This window comes from Amphibalanus amphitrite, unplaced genomic scaffold (assembly GCF_019059575.1).
Source record: "Amphibalanus amphitrite isolate SeventyFive unplaced genomic scaffold, NRLGWU_Aamphi_draft 000128F_arrow, whole genome shotgun sequence".
NCBI lineage: Eukaryota > Metazoa > Arthropoda > Thecostraca > Balanomorpha > Balanidae > Amphibalanus > Amphibalanus amphitrite.
In genome coordinates this window covers 282081-297578 of record NW_024881623.1, presented here as the reverse complement: position 1 = coordinate 297578, position 15498 = coordinate 282081, and the positions used below count along the sequence as shown (strand labels likewise).

Below are 15498 nucleotides of genomic sequence, written 5' to 3'. Positions count from 1 at the left end.
ATTCACCATACACACTGACAAATGCTTGTTCTTTCGTATAGTGAAAGATTAAAGAAAATCGGCCGGTAACTTTTTGAGTTATCGGCATGTAAACGCAAAAAAGTCGCTAATATGGCAGATCTGACCACATTTGACCTCATTTGACCTTGAAGATATTGACCTAGGGTCATGAAATTCACAAACAACAGAGTTCCCCGTGGCCCCCACCTACCCTCCAAATTTCGTCTTTCTAGCTCCAGTGGGAGCTGAGATCTTAGGGGGGGGGCGACATCCGCCCCCCCCCCCCCTTCCACTGGGCGTAGTACTCGCAACCCTTCCACTGCGCGTGTTAAAATGAATGTGCAACGCCGTCCGGTGCCATTTCCGCGCGGACTTGCTGTGTCCGTCTGGTGCTGCTGTGTTGCTGTGTTCGTCCTCCAGCGCCATCCGGGCTGTCTTCTGACGCTACCCGGTGCCTCTGTCTGTTATCTGACGCCGTCCCATACCCCTTCCACAGGGTGCCAGCTGCAGCTGAGGCCGGACGTCTCCACTCTGAGCGATGCGGACGTCCCGCGGGTCCCGGATTGTTATATCGTACGCCCACCTCGCGCCGGCCTCCGTCAGGGTGCCCGGTTCACCAAACTGTCCGTGCGCGGAGTGCCGGGCCGGTGTCAGCGCAGTTTCCTGCAGCTGACAGACGTGCGGTGGCGCGGCCGGCTGAGCGCTGCTGTCCAGCTGCACCAGGCCGCCAGCGAACAGCTGCACCGGCTGTGCGGTAAACCGGCGCCGGGACACGGCGTCAACGCTGTCACCAACCGATCGAATGCCTTATCGCTGTACACACACCGCGCGGGAGACGCCGCCTTCCTTTTCCATGTGGTGTTTTTTGATAGGAGTGCGTGTGAGGATGAGGTGCTGCGGGGCTCTGAGGGGAGCAGGACGGTAAACGCGAACGGTCTGCAGTGTCAACTGACGCTGCGGCTGCCGTTAGGCTATCGAGCCCGGCTGTGGTTGACTGCGACAAACAACAGCTCAGTGGTGGTGTCATTCGTGGACGGCGACGATGCGTACAACCGGACCGTGCGGAGCAGCGTAACGTTAGTGACAGTGACAAATAGTGTGGCAATCACGCTGGCCGAGGTAGCGCAATCGACTTCGAGGACGACCTCAGAGCCTCGGGTGGTGTCGAGTCTGCCGGCTGTGCATAGGTCCGAGGCGCAGGGTGTACCGTCAGAGAGGGGGCGTAGACGGGGCATAGCGGCGCGGGAGCCAGTACAGGAGCCGGAGCAGCGGCCGGAGCCAGTACAGGAGCCGGAGCCGGAACCAGTGCTGGAGCTGCGCTGGTCAGCCGAGCCGGTAGATAACACCACTGCTGCCTGCGGCTGGCCGTGGGCCGCCCACGACGGCTGGTGTTACCTGGTGTCTGAGGAGCCAGCCAAGTGGCAGGAGGCGGCTGCTGCCTGTGCCGCACTGGACGGCTCGCTAGTAACCGTCAGCGACGAGTCCACGGAGACCATTCTGACCGCCCTGCTAGCCAACAGGTGAGTGGAAAACAACGTAATCTACCTCCCCCGCGCGCTATCAGGCTAACGATCAAACGATGTTGTGTCGATGCTTTGACCAGTTGGTCCACCGTCCAGTAGATGAACATAACTTACAATTTTCTATTACGAGGTCTATTAACGTTTAAACTATAAAGCTTTAGTAACGTTTAATCTGCTATCAGCAGAAAACCACCTTGTGTCGTTACCATTGGATGACACCGTTTGTGCAGGAGATTGCGTGTCGGGGCAGCTCGAGTCGTTGAGATTGTAACTCTTCGTAAGCTCTTTGGCCGGATAAATCGGCACCAGAATGGTCGGCGAACGCAGGCAATCTACAGAACTAGGCCACCGGCGCGGCCGTGACTGCTAAATTCAGCTTTGTCGTATATATTTCACTACCACCGGTCTTACGCGACCCAGATAAGAAAAAGTTCAAGGGCCTGTGCCTGTGTACCGCACACAGATACTTTGGACACAGGGTGGAACTTTAAAGAGAAGCTTGAACTCCTGTAATGTCCAGAGAATAATGTTATGCATGTCCAGTCCAGTCCAGTCCCAGTCCTGTCCGTCCTGTCCTGTCCCAGTCCACTCCCAGTCCTTTCCAGTCTCAGTCATGTCGAGTCCCAGTCCTGTCCGGTCCCAGTCCTGTCCTGTCCCAGTCCTGTCCTGTCCCAGTCCTGTCCTGCCCCAGTCCTGTCCAGTCCCAGTCCTGTCCTGTCCCAGTCCTGTCCTGTCCCAGTCCTGTCCAGTCCCAGTCCCAGTCCTGTCTGTGTCCGGCTCATCCTGCTCCAATTCACTCGGCGCGGCTGTCCGGTCCCCGTTAAGCTGTCAGATTGTCTCGGCTCTGGATTAGGTTGGTCGGTCGGTAGGGTCGTTCATTCTCACATGTGTCGTTTATTTGCGGCTGGCATGTGCCATCGTCCCGCCGGGCCGGCCGAACGACAGCGGCGATGGGAGAAGCGCGTGCTGAGGGGTGGAGCCGCTGATCCCGGCACGGCAGAGGCGCAGTGGGACGGAGCGGAGGTTGAGGGAGAGCTCTGCTGACATGGTGCTGTAAGATAGGACGCTGGAGGGCTGTGGTGGTTCAATGCCTTTCAAAAGCATTTTTGAGTGAAAACAATTTTCCCGGGGTATAAAAGCAGTGACAACTTTTGTTAAATGATTCAACAGCATCCCGCAGTAAGTCGGAGGAAAAAATAAAGATTTAGGATGCAATTTAACTCGCTTGGTGACAGACAAATAAGAAGCATATGTATTGATTGTTAGCTTCATTCACAGAATCTATCTTTTGAATTCATACAATGCACCACTGTCCTCTCTGTTCAGTCGATTATGTGTTTTCTTTGATAGGTATACTAATAGTAGTACGCAATGCATGTATATGTATGGAGGTCGGCGAAGCATTGTCTCCATAGTCCATATAAATATCTGACTTCCAACAGAGACAGTGATAAGTGACTGCGAGTCTTATGCCTGCTTCAGACGGATGGTAGACAATCTCTTTCCAAGCCCGTGAACTCTATGCAGCATGCAGACTGACTTTTCTGACCTTTTGGTGTATGACGTGCGCCTGATTTAGGAGAACGAATTCCAGCTAATGATGAATGTAAATGCGAACCATGGATGACAGGATGAAGCATGGCCGAGAAAGAACGCGGAGTGGGAGCGGCTGCAGATATTGCGGGCGGTGTTAATAACGCGCTGTCTGCAGTATGCTGTTCAGGGGTAATGAAGCTGCGGTGCTCCGATAGTCTATGCCATGGTCGGTTAGGAGGGCGTGCGCTGCTCGTTTTACGGCTCTTTATCGCGTCGGCGCGTCAGTGCGGTGTAATTTATCAGTGCCTGACGGCCTCACTGACCCATCATATACACCGTGGTCCATCGATCCCCGTGTCAGCAGACGGGTCGCCATGGTTTGGACGGAGGACCGCTCCATCGAGGCGGCTACGATTACCGTAGCGCGTCATACGATCACCTCTCTGTTCACTTCACCTTGTAATCCGATCACTTCCCTGTTTGTCTCGCTTCGACTTCAGCTGCAATGAAGTTTTCCGGTGGTCGCAATTAGATGCGGCTCACAATTCCAAACCAAGACGCCACGATTTTTGCTCATTTTGTTACATTTTGTCCTTTGAACTATGACAAGTAGCATTCCTGACAGGGCAAATATCCTTTTTATTAGCTATTTTTCCGGCGACTCATTCGTTAGTAAAATAATGCCGCTCGATCTTCTAAAACATCACCTCTACCTGCTGTTATTTGTCCGTTCTCTCTAAAGCAGCCTCTTTTGTATCGCTCCGGTAGCGCCGTCTCAGCTGGTAGAGCCCGCATCAGCCGGTCCCATCCCCTACCCCGGCCCCGGCCCCTCTATTTTCGCCGCCGAGACGGCTGTGGGTCGCAGCCGGCGCGGCGCTCGGCGGCGCTTCACGGCCTTGTTCGGGTCGCTCGGCGGGCCATTCGTCGCTGTCGACAGGCGAGATCAGGTGCACGGCACGAGCAGGCGCCGCCAATCGATGCCGGCTATATTGCACCTCGGCGCAGACCATGTATCTTGGCCGCCTTCAGGCAGGGCGGTGGCGAGTGTCGCTGCTAAAGTGATGTGATACCAATACGGCGCCGCGATGTGGTGCCCGTGTGGGTGTGGTGCCTGTGTGGGAGTGGGCGGAGATGGAGGGGCTGAAAGGGGTCGATTGGTCCGTGACGAAGGGAGTAAAGATAGGTCGATTGGTTCGTGATAAAGAGGCTGAAAAAAGGCCGATCGATTCATTCATAAGGGAGGAAGTGAAAAGGCTGATTTTTGCACAATTTGAGGGACTAGAAACTGCTAAGTGGTCTGTGACCCGTGAAGAAAAGGCTACAAAGGCTCAGAAACTGTGTTAATATAAACGGAATAAATAAGGAACTTTTGATAATATATGCGGCATAAATGTAATTTTGTAATTAACTGAATCATAACACCTAATTTTATTCGGAAATATAGACCTGTCAGTCGAGGGAGGTAAATGAACCTTCAGATCGTTCGAATTTCACAAAGATGCCTGGTTTTCGCTGCCATTTGATCTTATCCTATGCACGCTTCCTCTGATCTTGATACTAAACGAATTTATAGTCTGACCTTTACCGACTGGTAATAGATTGATGGTCGGTCCGGCCAGCGATGAGTGCCCGTCTCTTCTGCGATATACTCTGCCCGGTGGTCCATTTGGGTGACCGATGACCCTTGTGTCCTCAGCGGAGGGTCGGCCGAGGACGAGCTGTGGACGGGAGGTTCTAATCAGCACCACGAGGGCACGCTCCGCTGGCCCGACGGACGTCCAGTCACCGAGAAATGTGAGTACTGTGAGAGGACTGTGAGAGGGCTGTGAGGGGCTGTGAGAGGGCTGGGATGTGAGAGGATTGGTAGTGCTTTGGGAGGACTTGTGAGAGCATTGGGAAGGCTGTGAGAGGACTGCATAATAGGGGACTGTATGATGACTGAGAACTGCGAGACTGTGGGAGTAAGTACAGGGTGTCCCATAAGTTCCTTCTCACCTAAATTTTTCTTTTAGAGGCTCTCTTATTTAAAGCCACGCTTAATTTATTTTGTAACTGAGCCTTTGGGGTTGCCATGGCAACTGTGAATGTGCTCCACGGTAACTAATTCGTCTAGACAAAATATTTTTTGCCAGAGAGTTCACTTCCTGTGAAGACGGCTTACGCCGCAACATAGAGGTCTCCGATACGGGAACGTCTCGGTATTTAGTCCGCACTGGGCCATTCACGACCGTTGAGGGTGATTGAGGCCATCCAGTATGTAGCCAATGTTTGTCGCTAACTGGACGCACAGTCAACAAGTGACGCCGATGATTTGTCGGGAGTCAATCGCTGCAAGTTTATGCTCTTTTTTTGTCAGCTTTCACGAGTGAGCCATGTGGCCAAAGTTGTGTGGCACCAAAATGGCCGTCAAAAAGGTCTTAGCGTTAGAAAGTTGGTAAACAGGCTTTTCAGGATGCATTACCAGCAGTCTAAGAGTATCATTTCGGGGTACCTAACTCAAGGTGACTTAATGACTTAAGCTCTACTTACCGGAGGGCTCAAAACAGTCAAAAACGTCTTAAAATGGCCAAACATGTGTTTCGTTATGCCTGAGGCTAAAAAAACTGGAGGGCCGATGACATCAATGTGGTCATCTGGACTACCTAGTCCGTGCTCGAGATAAACACCCGTCCAAACTCCAAAACGGTCCCATATGGGCGACGGAAAAGGCTTTTATCTCATCCCGCTTTATTCCTATGCAAAAGGCCAGGGTCACGGTAATGTGGGGTAATATGCGTCCAGACACTGATCACGTTGCGATTGATACTCCAGAAACAGTCTTGGGACGCAGAATGCTTCTCCAAGAAGATCTAGTAGGAGTTTCAGCTTTCTAGCTTAACTCGAACCGCAAGTATGACCACATTTTTTTAGGAGAAAATGGCATCCGGGAGGTCGTAGACCCATCTTCAAGCAAGACAGTGCATCAGTGCACAGGTCAAGCAAAGCTTAGAAGCAGTGCCAGGAGACTGTGATAGGCGTGTGTGGCAAGATCACATCCCAGCCAACCCATCGAATCCAAGTTTCATAAAAATGTGTTGGGAATATTGAAATCGAGGCTCGTCAAAGCGAAGCGGTGTTCCAGCATTGATGAGCTCACGGCGCATGCCAAGTCAGTCTGGGCTAACTTCAAGCCTGCTATGCTGCCAAACATGCCGGTTGGCATGTCGCAGCATGTATTCATGTGTTTGCCTATGAAATGGGAAGCACATTGAGGGGTTATAAACATATCAAAACGCAATGTACTCTGTTTTACATGCAAATATAAGGTGAGAACGAACTTATGGGACACCCTGTATAGTGAGACTGTTTTTTTGCACTGCTGGTCAGAAGGGCTGCTGCCCGCTCAATTAACAAAACTTGAAATTTTTACACCATCCGCTTCAACATAGCGACTGGTTAGGGTGTAGTGGAGCATCTGTGAGTTGCTTGACTTGATTTACGGCCACGTGAATGAGCCACAAACGGCGCGTAAATTTATGAAACTAAAGATAAAGAAGAGCGTCAGCCCGTGTGTGACAGGCATTTTCATCGTGTTACAATGATTTAGAATCCAAAGCTAAGCCCAGGCTCCCGTCAGAAAGCCGTGTTCTCAAACGCGGCTCAGATGCTGCCAGACACGTAGAACTTCGCCTTTATAAGCCACCGGGCCAACGCTGGCGTGATGGGATTCGAACACGAAAATCTCGAGGCATGATAGAGGATTTGATGTGACTGTTTGTATCGACAAGCAGGATTGAGCACAAATGAAATCCTTCTGCGTGGCTCTACTGCCATTTGTCTGTCTACTCGCTCTCTGATTGAAGACTCTGCGTAAGGTATTACAATTGCGAAGTAACACAGCTGCTTTTCCTTATGCAGAGCTCGTCTTTGTTCTCGGTTGTTTACTCACCTACACATGTTTGTCATGTTCAACGAAAGAGGTTTCAGTGTCCTTTGAAATATCCTTTGAAGCTACTAAATATTCCGTAATAAACTATACATCGTTTATCCATGACGTAATACATTATACCACTTTCTATATATAAAAAAATATAAGCCTAATTAAACTACTTGAGGTCCCCAGCCTCCCGTCACCCAATAAAACCCGTCCACACAATGAAGCCTCCCCAGATGACCTCTCTCTGATATGAACTCTCTCTCACTCTAGCGCTCTCAGAGTCGGTGCCGGTGACCGCATCACCGACACGATAATACAATAGACGAGCACCTTATTGCCGGCCTATTTAATTTGTCGACCAGGGCACGTACTAATGAACGAGTCAGATTACACCAGAGAACATTGAACGTGCCTACCGCCGGCGCTGCAGCCAGGCGCCGCTGCCGTGCTAATGGGAACCAGATAGAGTGGGTGGGCTGTGAGCTGTAATCCAGAGCGTTTCGAACGCATGGAATGTCCCACCGTTCACTCAAGCCGGTAATTAGCCGTTTATAGTCGCTACTTTCAGTGCTGGTGCAAAATCAGCAGTGGGTGTTTCGAAAAGGAAGCACTTATACTGCATAAGTAGATACTTCCAGTTGAAGCTGAATGAGTATGCTGAGGCACAGTATCCACCAGGCGCAATGCAGCAGAGCCATCTGTTCACTGTTGGTAGGTTTGAGAGGCTGTTGAAGCACGGTTGCCTCTTTGGACGTTCGGTGTCATATAGCTGACGCTTACTGAATAATACTTTTGTTCCTCAAAATGAAAAGATGTAGGATGTACACACTCATGTTTTGCTTACATAACAGAGGTTCCTAATACGAGTATAAAGACCGATTACAATGTGACCTGTTGATTGGTCGTTTGAATTACTTGATTAGCGAATGCGACCAAGCTGAATTTGGGCGACATAGCAACACAGGCTGATGATGATGACTATGCTCCTGATACTGTTATACGGTACCTACTGATGTAGATGCTGGTGGTACTCCCTGATCCTTCGGACATTTATGTATCGCCTTGATATAGTTCCCTATTCAACTTTAAACTCAAAAGCTGCTGACCTTTACTCGGAAGCTCGACTTAAACCAATATTTGATGCCCCCTCATTTCCCTGGAGGTTCCTTCCTGAGCCAATCGACTGACCTTTAGTTAAAAAACCATGCGTCCAGCTGACCGGTGTGACCTTTCCATGTGCGGCAGGCTCGGCCCGGTGGTGCCGCGGCGGCCGGCTGGTGGAGTCGGAGGGACGGAGGACCGGCGCCGGCCGCTGCCTGGCGCTCCAGCTGCTGCCTGATGGGGAGATGGCCGGCAGGGTCAGGCCGTGCTCCGATAGACTGACCTACGTGTGCCGCCGACCCGGAGCGCCAGGTCAGTCAGTCAGCTCGGTGGCATGCGGCAGCCTATCACTGCTGTTTTTTGTGACACTCTCAGCAGAGATCTGCGACCGACGCAGTTAGCTTTTTTGGACTGTCATGATCTCTTTCAGAAATCATGTGACTGGAGCTCAGTTGACAGTTAACAACGTCGAAAGCTAATCCAATTGTTTGCTTTTTGGAGTGTCACTGACTCACTTCCTCTTCAAGAATTTATTTGACGCCTGACATAATCTAGCTGTCGCAAACGTAACCAACGGTCAGTAGGAGTGTCAGGTGCTGTTACAGGACTAATATGACAGTCAGTTGACAGCAGCAGAACGAACTCTAACCTGACACCAGGAGTTTGACAGTGAACTTGACGCCTGCCTCGGCGCCGAATAAATGTACTGTTTGTCCCTCAGCGTTGATATTCATTAGTTGAGGAAAGGAACGATAAAAGAACGATTACGTACAATGAAATATCATGCCAGCTTGTAGTTTGCATGTTAGGGTGATGTCTTTTAGACAGCCAGCTTTGGAAGTAAGTACGTCACATTTCAGGTGTAGAAAGTAAAACAGTTCAACATTTTACAACTTTTCAGTGCTCCACTAAGTACGAAACTTGAGGCCCGTCATGTTAAAAACCTTGCCCCGTTATTTATATAGGTGGCTGATGTGATGTATTTATAAACTTCAAACGTTAGAAGCCATTTGTATACGTACCTACTGAATTTCGGATTGGGTGAAAGGTAAAACGAACTTTGATATAAGGTTCTCTAGTCCTAAATGCCAGTACTGTGCTTATGAAACTCGGCACATCTAGATCCACAATGTACTAAAAGCATATGATCATAATATATCACGTCAGGTTAATGTACTTTGTGCCTACTTACGTACCACACAGGCTTGTAATCTGCCTTGCTCAAAAGTAGCCTACTTACACGACCAATGAGCACGCTATGATGTCATTATGTGGTCAGTTTGTGAGATTGCCCCCTCCCCTCCCCGGTAGCCGCCGCGCTGCACGTGACTGGGCAGCCCGGTAGGCTGGCGGTGGAGGGAGGGGTGTCGGTTGCCGTCGCCGCCGCCGCGGGGCGCCGATGACGACCTTGCTCCGATAGGGCTTCTCCCGTCAGCCGGGACGGCGCCGACTGTCAGCCGTCTGAGCAGAGCGGACGCCAAAAATGTCGAACGCTTCCTGACAGCGGCGAAATGAGACCGTTTGCTTTGATTGGTGGGCTGATGTAATGTTGATAAACTGGTGTGATTCGGCTCTTACAAGTAGCTTGGCTGTTGCTGTGTGGTGTCGGGGGTGGCTGGAAGACGGGGCGAGCGCATACAAAGGATTTCGGACTCCTTTATATCTCAAGGGAGCGCACGACCAACACGCAACGGAGACTTCAAACCTCATTTAACTGCTCTTCGCAAACAGAAATATGGGGAACTGCTAACGGAAATTACTGACCACGTGTTTCCGTGCTGCGTGTCCGTTTGCCAACTTCAATATTACATCCGGCACATTTGTACTGTCGCGTGAGAGGCAAATTTAATTGAAGTTAGAAGGTTCAACACGGTACAATGCATTATCAATGTCAGTTTCGCTATATGCATCAACGAAGCTAAACGACTCTGAGTGTTTCCTAGTAGTAAAGAATTGAGAAGATCGAATATCTGGGTCTATTGCCACCCAGCACAACGCCAATTGATCTATTGACAGTTGACACTGGATCGTGCTTTGATAAATATTTTCACTAAACCAATGCGGGTTTGCAGAAGCGTTATAGAGACGAGCTGTACAGTTCACAGCACAGAACAATTCTCCCTTGAACTGAAATCTGTCTGTGTTTGTCCATTCCAGCCTCTGAGGACGCGGGCTGTAACCGAACGATCCTCCTCTCGGCGGAGATCGGACCAGTGACGGTGAACAGCGCCGGTCGGCCGGACCGGTACGGCCCTGACCTGACCTGCGTCACCAATGTGAGCGGCCCGACCGGCTCCAGGGTCGAGCTCATCTTCACACGGTTCATACTGGAACAGGACGACAGGTCAGTGCGGGCCGACAGGCTGTGTGGTGCTTGGTTTTGTAAAATGCGTGCCGTGCGTATTGTTATCCCGGATCATGCCGGAACCATCGCGCTGGCTGGTGGACGACTACGCTGCCAAAAGACCCTGTAGAGTGCGGTTTATTCTGGATATGAGCGGCACATGAGTGATTGGCAGTCTGGTGTGGCACTGCGATCCCATGAGGAATACGGGAGCGGTAACCCTGCAATATGCGCGACGGTGAGTTATGCCATGGTGCGACTGGAGGCTGTGTTAAAGGCTTTAGGAATGGCCCAGCCAGCAGAGCACTTTTACCATTAGAATGGTGTGCTCGTTTTCAGTCACATTTTTTGTAAGCTGCCACTTCGTGACCTCTGTGACCTCTGGGACTTCATCACTTCAGTCGTCTTAGCATCTTATAAGATGGCTGAAACGTTTGCTGGATATGTATGACATAGATATGCATGAGGGCATGCTCCCTTATTCCGTCCTGCATAGTGCATGTAGAAATGTTGCCTCTGGCCGACCCTCTGATGAGCACCTTTTCACGCTCGACATGCGCCGCAACTTTACGGTGACGGGGCGTCGAGATATGGGGCCATTTCGGCGACACGGCACCAATGGATGGGTACAGCAGGTGTCTCCGTGGTGCCGGGGCCGAGAAACCGCCCGAGACACTGGGGTATGGTGACGGCACACAGCAGAGGAGGTCCACAATAACGGGAAATAATTGGAGATGTGTCGATGCCGCGCGGTTACGCGGTATGACACTATATAAATGACTTATCATATTCTTAGCATGCGATAAATCAGCCAAGAAGGTCTTTTGTTGGAAGTTCCCTTGTAACCGTCAAATGATAGCACATACGAAATCTTTTTCTGTCTAAAAAGGTAGAACGAAAACAGTCATCACGACTCTGCACTGACCTGCATTGTTCGGAGTCTGATTACCGTTTCCGTGTGACCGTTTTCAGCTGTGACTACGACTCTCTGACCGTGCTGGAGGAGGGTCAGGTGGTGAAGCGCGTCTGTGGAGACTGGTCAGCGCGCCTGAAACTCCTGCGATATGTCAGCAGCACAGAGAACATCAGTCTGGTCTTCGTCACCGACTACATGAACGCGTTTCCCGGCTTCGAGGCCGTGCTTCAACTCGTGACAGGTGAGTGGTCGGCGGAGTTGAAACTCTGGCTGCTCTCACTATAAAGTGCAGGACTGCCAGCCTTGCTATCGTCATGAGGATGCTAAGCCTCACTATTTCCATGCATCTGTACGCCATCTTTGAAGTTCTTTACAGTCGACGTGCTGTTTTTTTTTCACGGCTCACGTTACGGCATACTTTTCTGCGGATGAACATTTCTCACTTACTGTTCTTCACACACTATGGTCTATGAGCTTTTCTGTCCACCATGCACAGAACGCTTCATTCCACGAAGTACCCCACTCCCGATTGTGTTATACGTGGCATTGTGGCACCCCTTCCATTCGACTAGCCATCCGACGGGTTATATCGCAGAGTGCTGCTGCTGCCGACTGCCTGTTGTCTCCGTGGGACAGTTCCCCCACTGTCCCGAGGGCGGCGGGCCCGAGATGATTAACGAGCCCGGGCTCTGTGGGAGGACCCTCGCGGTGACAACCTACTCACACCAGATAGAGGTGCCATTTGTAGCGGCGACCAGCGCCACTGCGCCCGGCTTATAGCAGGGCGGGTGGGTATTTCTAGCCTGAATGCATACATGTAAGACAGCACACCTTAAATATAAATTGACCGTAAAACGCGTCGCCGATTTCTTCAAGTCGACATGGCTATCTTTTATATGAGTGCTTTTAAGCTTTGCTAAAAAGTTTCGACGCAATTATTGGGTCAGCGAATGTTTCCTTATTTACGACTCACTCGTACCTCTTAAATGTTCCCACCATTATCATGACTTTCACCTGCGGGCTATATTCCCTGTGGTCGTTGGCCGCGTCCATTAGGCCTTTCTGTGTTATTTTCCGTGTGGCTGCCGCCCCGGCCCCGGCGGTACATGACTGGGTCTTATTTTACCCGGACGGTGGTCGCGCTCGGATCGATGTGGTGCAGTCGCGGCGGGCATCCACCGGTGCCACAGGGGAACGGAGAGGCATCGGCGCGACCCGACCGACCTCCTCGGCCGTACCTCCACACTCCACAGTGAAAAGGTCGCGGACGGTAAAGGACAGTGGAAAGGTCGGCGTGTTAGGTGTCTCGCCCTCGATCTACTGAAAAAAGAGCAGACAGAAAACATTACTCGAACGTGCTTATACACATTCGCACCAGCTGCCAATCTGCGTGTTTGCTGGTTTCGTGTAGTTTCTTCCTTATTATACCCGTCCCAGTTCCGGTCCCTTTGATGCGTTCTTTCCGTGCGGCGCCCGCCCACCTACACCCCTCCCCCGATACCCCTCCCCTCTACGCCCGGGGGTCCATCTGTTGAATGTCCCTTCCCTATAAACGGCTGACGGTTGGCGGGCCATTACTGTGCAGTGGCGGACGGTATCGTGTGTCATAACAAAGGCCTGCGAGCCGATGGCCCGACCACGCCCTGTCGTTCGTTCTCTCCCCTTCCCCATTCCCCTCCCGCGCGTCCTCGCCCCCTTCCCCGCCCCCGTCCCCGTCCCCGCCCCCGTCCCCACTAGTTCGATATCGTTTCAGCTTGATGGCCGCTTCGGGTCGTATAACGGTGCACACTGCACAGTAGGTCCATTTTATCTGTTTTAGCGTAACGCATCATATTATTTCTGGAGCTATATCCTTCGCAATTTTTTTCAGCCGTTATATAAAAACGATTTGCTTGACTAGCATTTTTATTCACTTCTTTTGATGCTTTAGATTGGCCATACATGTTTCTGAAGTTTGCTGGTTTACAGTAGCTGCCATTAATCAACTCCATCCCGAGTTGTGCACGTCAGGTGTCCACTCACCGGCCAGTGGGCATGTCACAGTCGCACTACCAACCCAAGCTGAGCACTGAGCACTGAGCACGCTGATCCCATTCGGCACGGCTCCCGGCCATTCAATCTTCGATCAGATGGACCGACCACTCAGCAGAGTGTCTCAATTGGTCGTTGGGGCCACCGTAGGAGGGCGTTTGTGATTGAGCTGGTCTGGTTCTGTGCCGCCGATCGGTAGCGGGTCGCTGCAGGAGGCCCATACTCAACACCATCCAGTTTATGTGTGTACCTACAAAATATATCGACGATCTATGAAAGTTTCGCTTGTCCTGATATTATTTTACTTAAAAATTAACTACTTATAAAAGCGCTGACGAATTTAGTGTCCTATATTTAGTACAACGAAAGATGTATCATCTCCGATTTTGGCTTCTAGTTTTCAGCTTCTTTGTCGACGATGCTCTTTTGTATTATTTTGGCTGTCATGATACTGATATTTATGAGTTGTAATGTGACAATTATTTCATAAATATGCAAGATATTACAACAAAAATTACCCGACGTTTCGTTTATTATAACTTTTCAAGGGTTTTCATTACCCTGGAAAAAGTTATAATAAACGAAACGTCGGGTAATTTTTGTTGTAATATCTTGCATATTTATGAAATACTGATATTTATCTTTGGTTGCGTCAATGAATACTGTAGTTTTGCCATAGATTGTTGTGGCCTGCCGTCGGACTCCCACCTCCCACTACCTCCCACCTCCCATTTCCCACCTCCCCCTCCCACCTCCCTCCTTCCACCTCACACGGCCGTCCGTGGGCGCGCCGGTCGGTCGATCGGTCCGCCCCGTCGTGCCCTGCCGATCGAGCCGTCCACACCGATCGGTGCGGCACTCGGTGCAACTTCTCCACCCGAGTTATGATGCAAGTTAGGGGCGCGCTGCTGCTCTCCCAGCGCCGTGCCGCCCTCTCCGCTGTATTACGCTCCGCTCCTCTGATTGTCACCGGCAGGGGTTCAAGATAAATTACTCCAGGCTTCTCTGTATAAGTAAGAGAAGTCTGTGAATGCACCCATTGTATTTTTGTAGGAGGTGCTGCTCTGACTCTATTTACTTTATTTTTATGCTCTTTGACAATTTAGTTTGAATGTGTGTCGTGTACCTATGTGTATGTACCGCACCATGGCGAATGACCGCGAGACAGACGTCCTCCGATTAAATTATAACCGTTTTGTGATATCCATGGCGTGATCTGAGAATGAGACTCATCTAAGATGTTTCTAAATCCAGGCGTAGGTCAGTGTTATTTTGTTATGTAAATGTAATAACATTTTAATTTCGTGGCGTTCTCTATCGCTGCTTACCTTCTACGGAAAACGCGGAGCTGTTTCTAGGCTCGCATGTCTGGACATCTTCAAATATAGAACACACAATCTTTTCATACGGGCTCGTCAAAATGCGGCCGACGCACCGCGACGTCTGAGCGGTCGGATCCAACTGTCCAGCCTGATGGACGGAGCAGTCAGGATGGAACACTCGGACGACACTGACAGTGTTACAGAAGCCAGGATGGACAGTGTTACACCAGGTCGATACGGGCTGCAGTGCGGCACCAACACTGGCTAGGTGGCAGCGCCGGATTCGCCTGTCACTTTGGATCAGTCGGCAGGGCGCTGGGATTCGCCGTCGGCGAGTTTCGTTGAAGCTGGGCTTGAATTCGAAGAGGCCAGGCGCTGATGCGACAATGGAGCGACAAAGGGGGGGAGGGTGTCTCGAGCTAAAGACTGGTGTTGCAAAGCATCTTTATTCTGCGGCAATGCTTCACTGAGCCAGTGGATTACGTTGGTTTGGCTGTAAGCTGTGATCTTCTATGGAAATGAATTGGACACACATCCATTGATGTCATTCAGTCATAAGCTGATTTCGGTTGCCCTGAATCTGACTTCAGGATGCTGCCTCTTATCCGATGAAGCGCAGCGTGAGTGTTTAATTAACTTTCCATCCGATCTGACTTCACACTTCAAGTTGTTAATGCATGCAGGGGCTCCATTCATCGAAAGTTTGTTTGCTAAATTGTGTTATTCAACTTGTCGAAAGCTTTTTGATTATGTTGCGAAGTCATTGAATACTGTTATGGAGTACCTAGAGTGGTGAGTGTACTACTGTC

At 50.7% G+C, this 15498-nt stretch overlaps 1 protein-coding gene across 1 annotated transcript in view; it reads left to right on the top strand.

Moving 5' to 3' along the window:
* Window positions 1-15498, top strand: part of LOC122381843 — a 91901-nt gene that overhangs the window by 9046 nt on the left and 67357 nt on the right. Inside the window, exons 4-8 of the mRNA XM_043366545.1 lie at window positions 497-1520; window positions 4756-4853; window positions 8221-8388; window positions 10234-10420; window positions 11393-11577. Coding sequence (XP_043222480.1) covers window positions 497-1520; window positions 4756-4853; window positions 8221-8388; window positions 10234-10420; window positions 11393-11577 — 1662 coding nt within the window. The remainder of the gene's footprint in view (window positions 1-496; window positions 1521-4755; window positions 4854-8220; window positions 8389-10233; window positions 10421-11392; window positions 11578-15498) is intronic.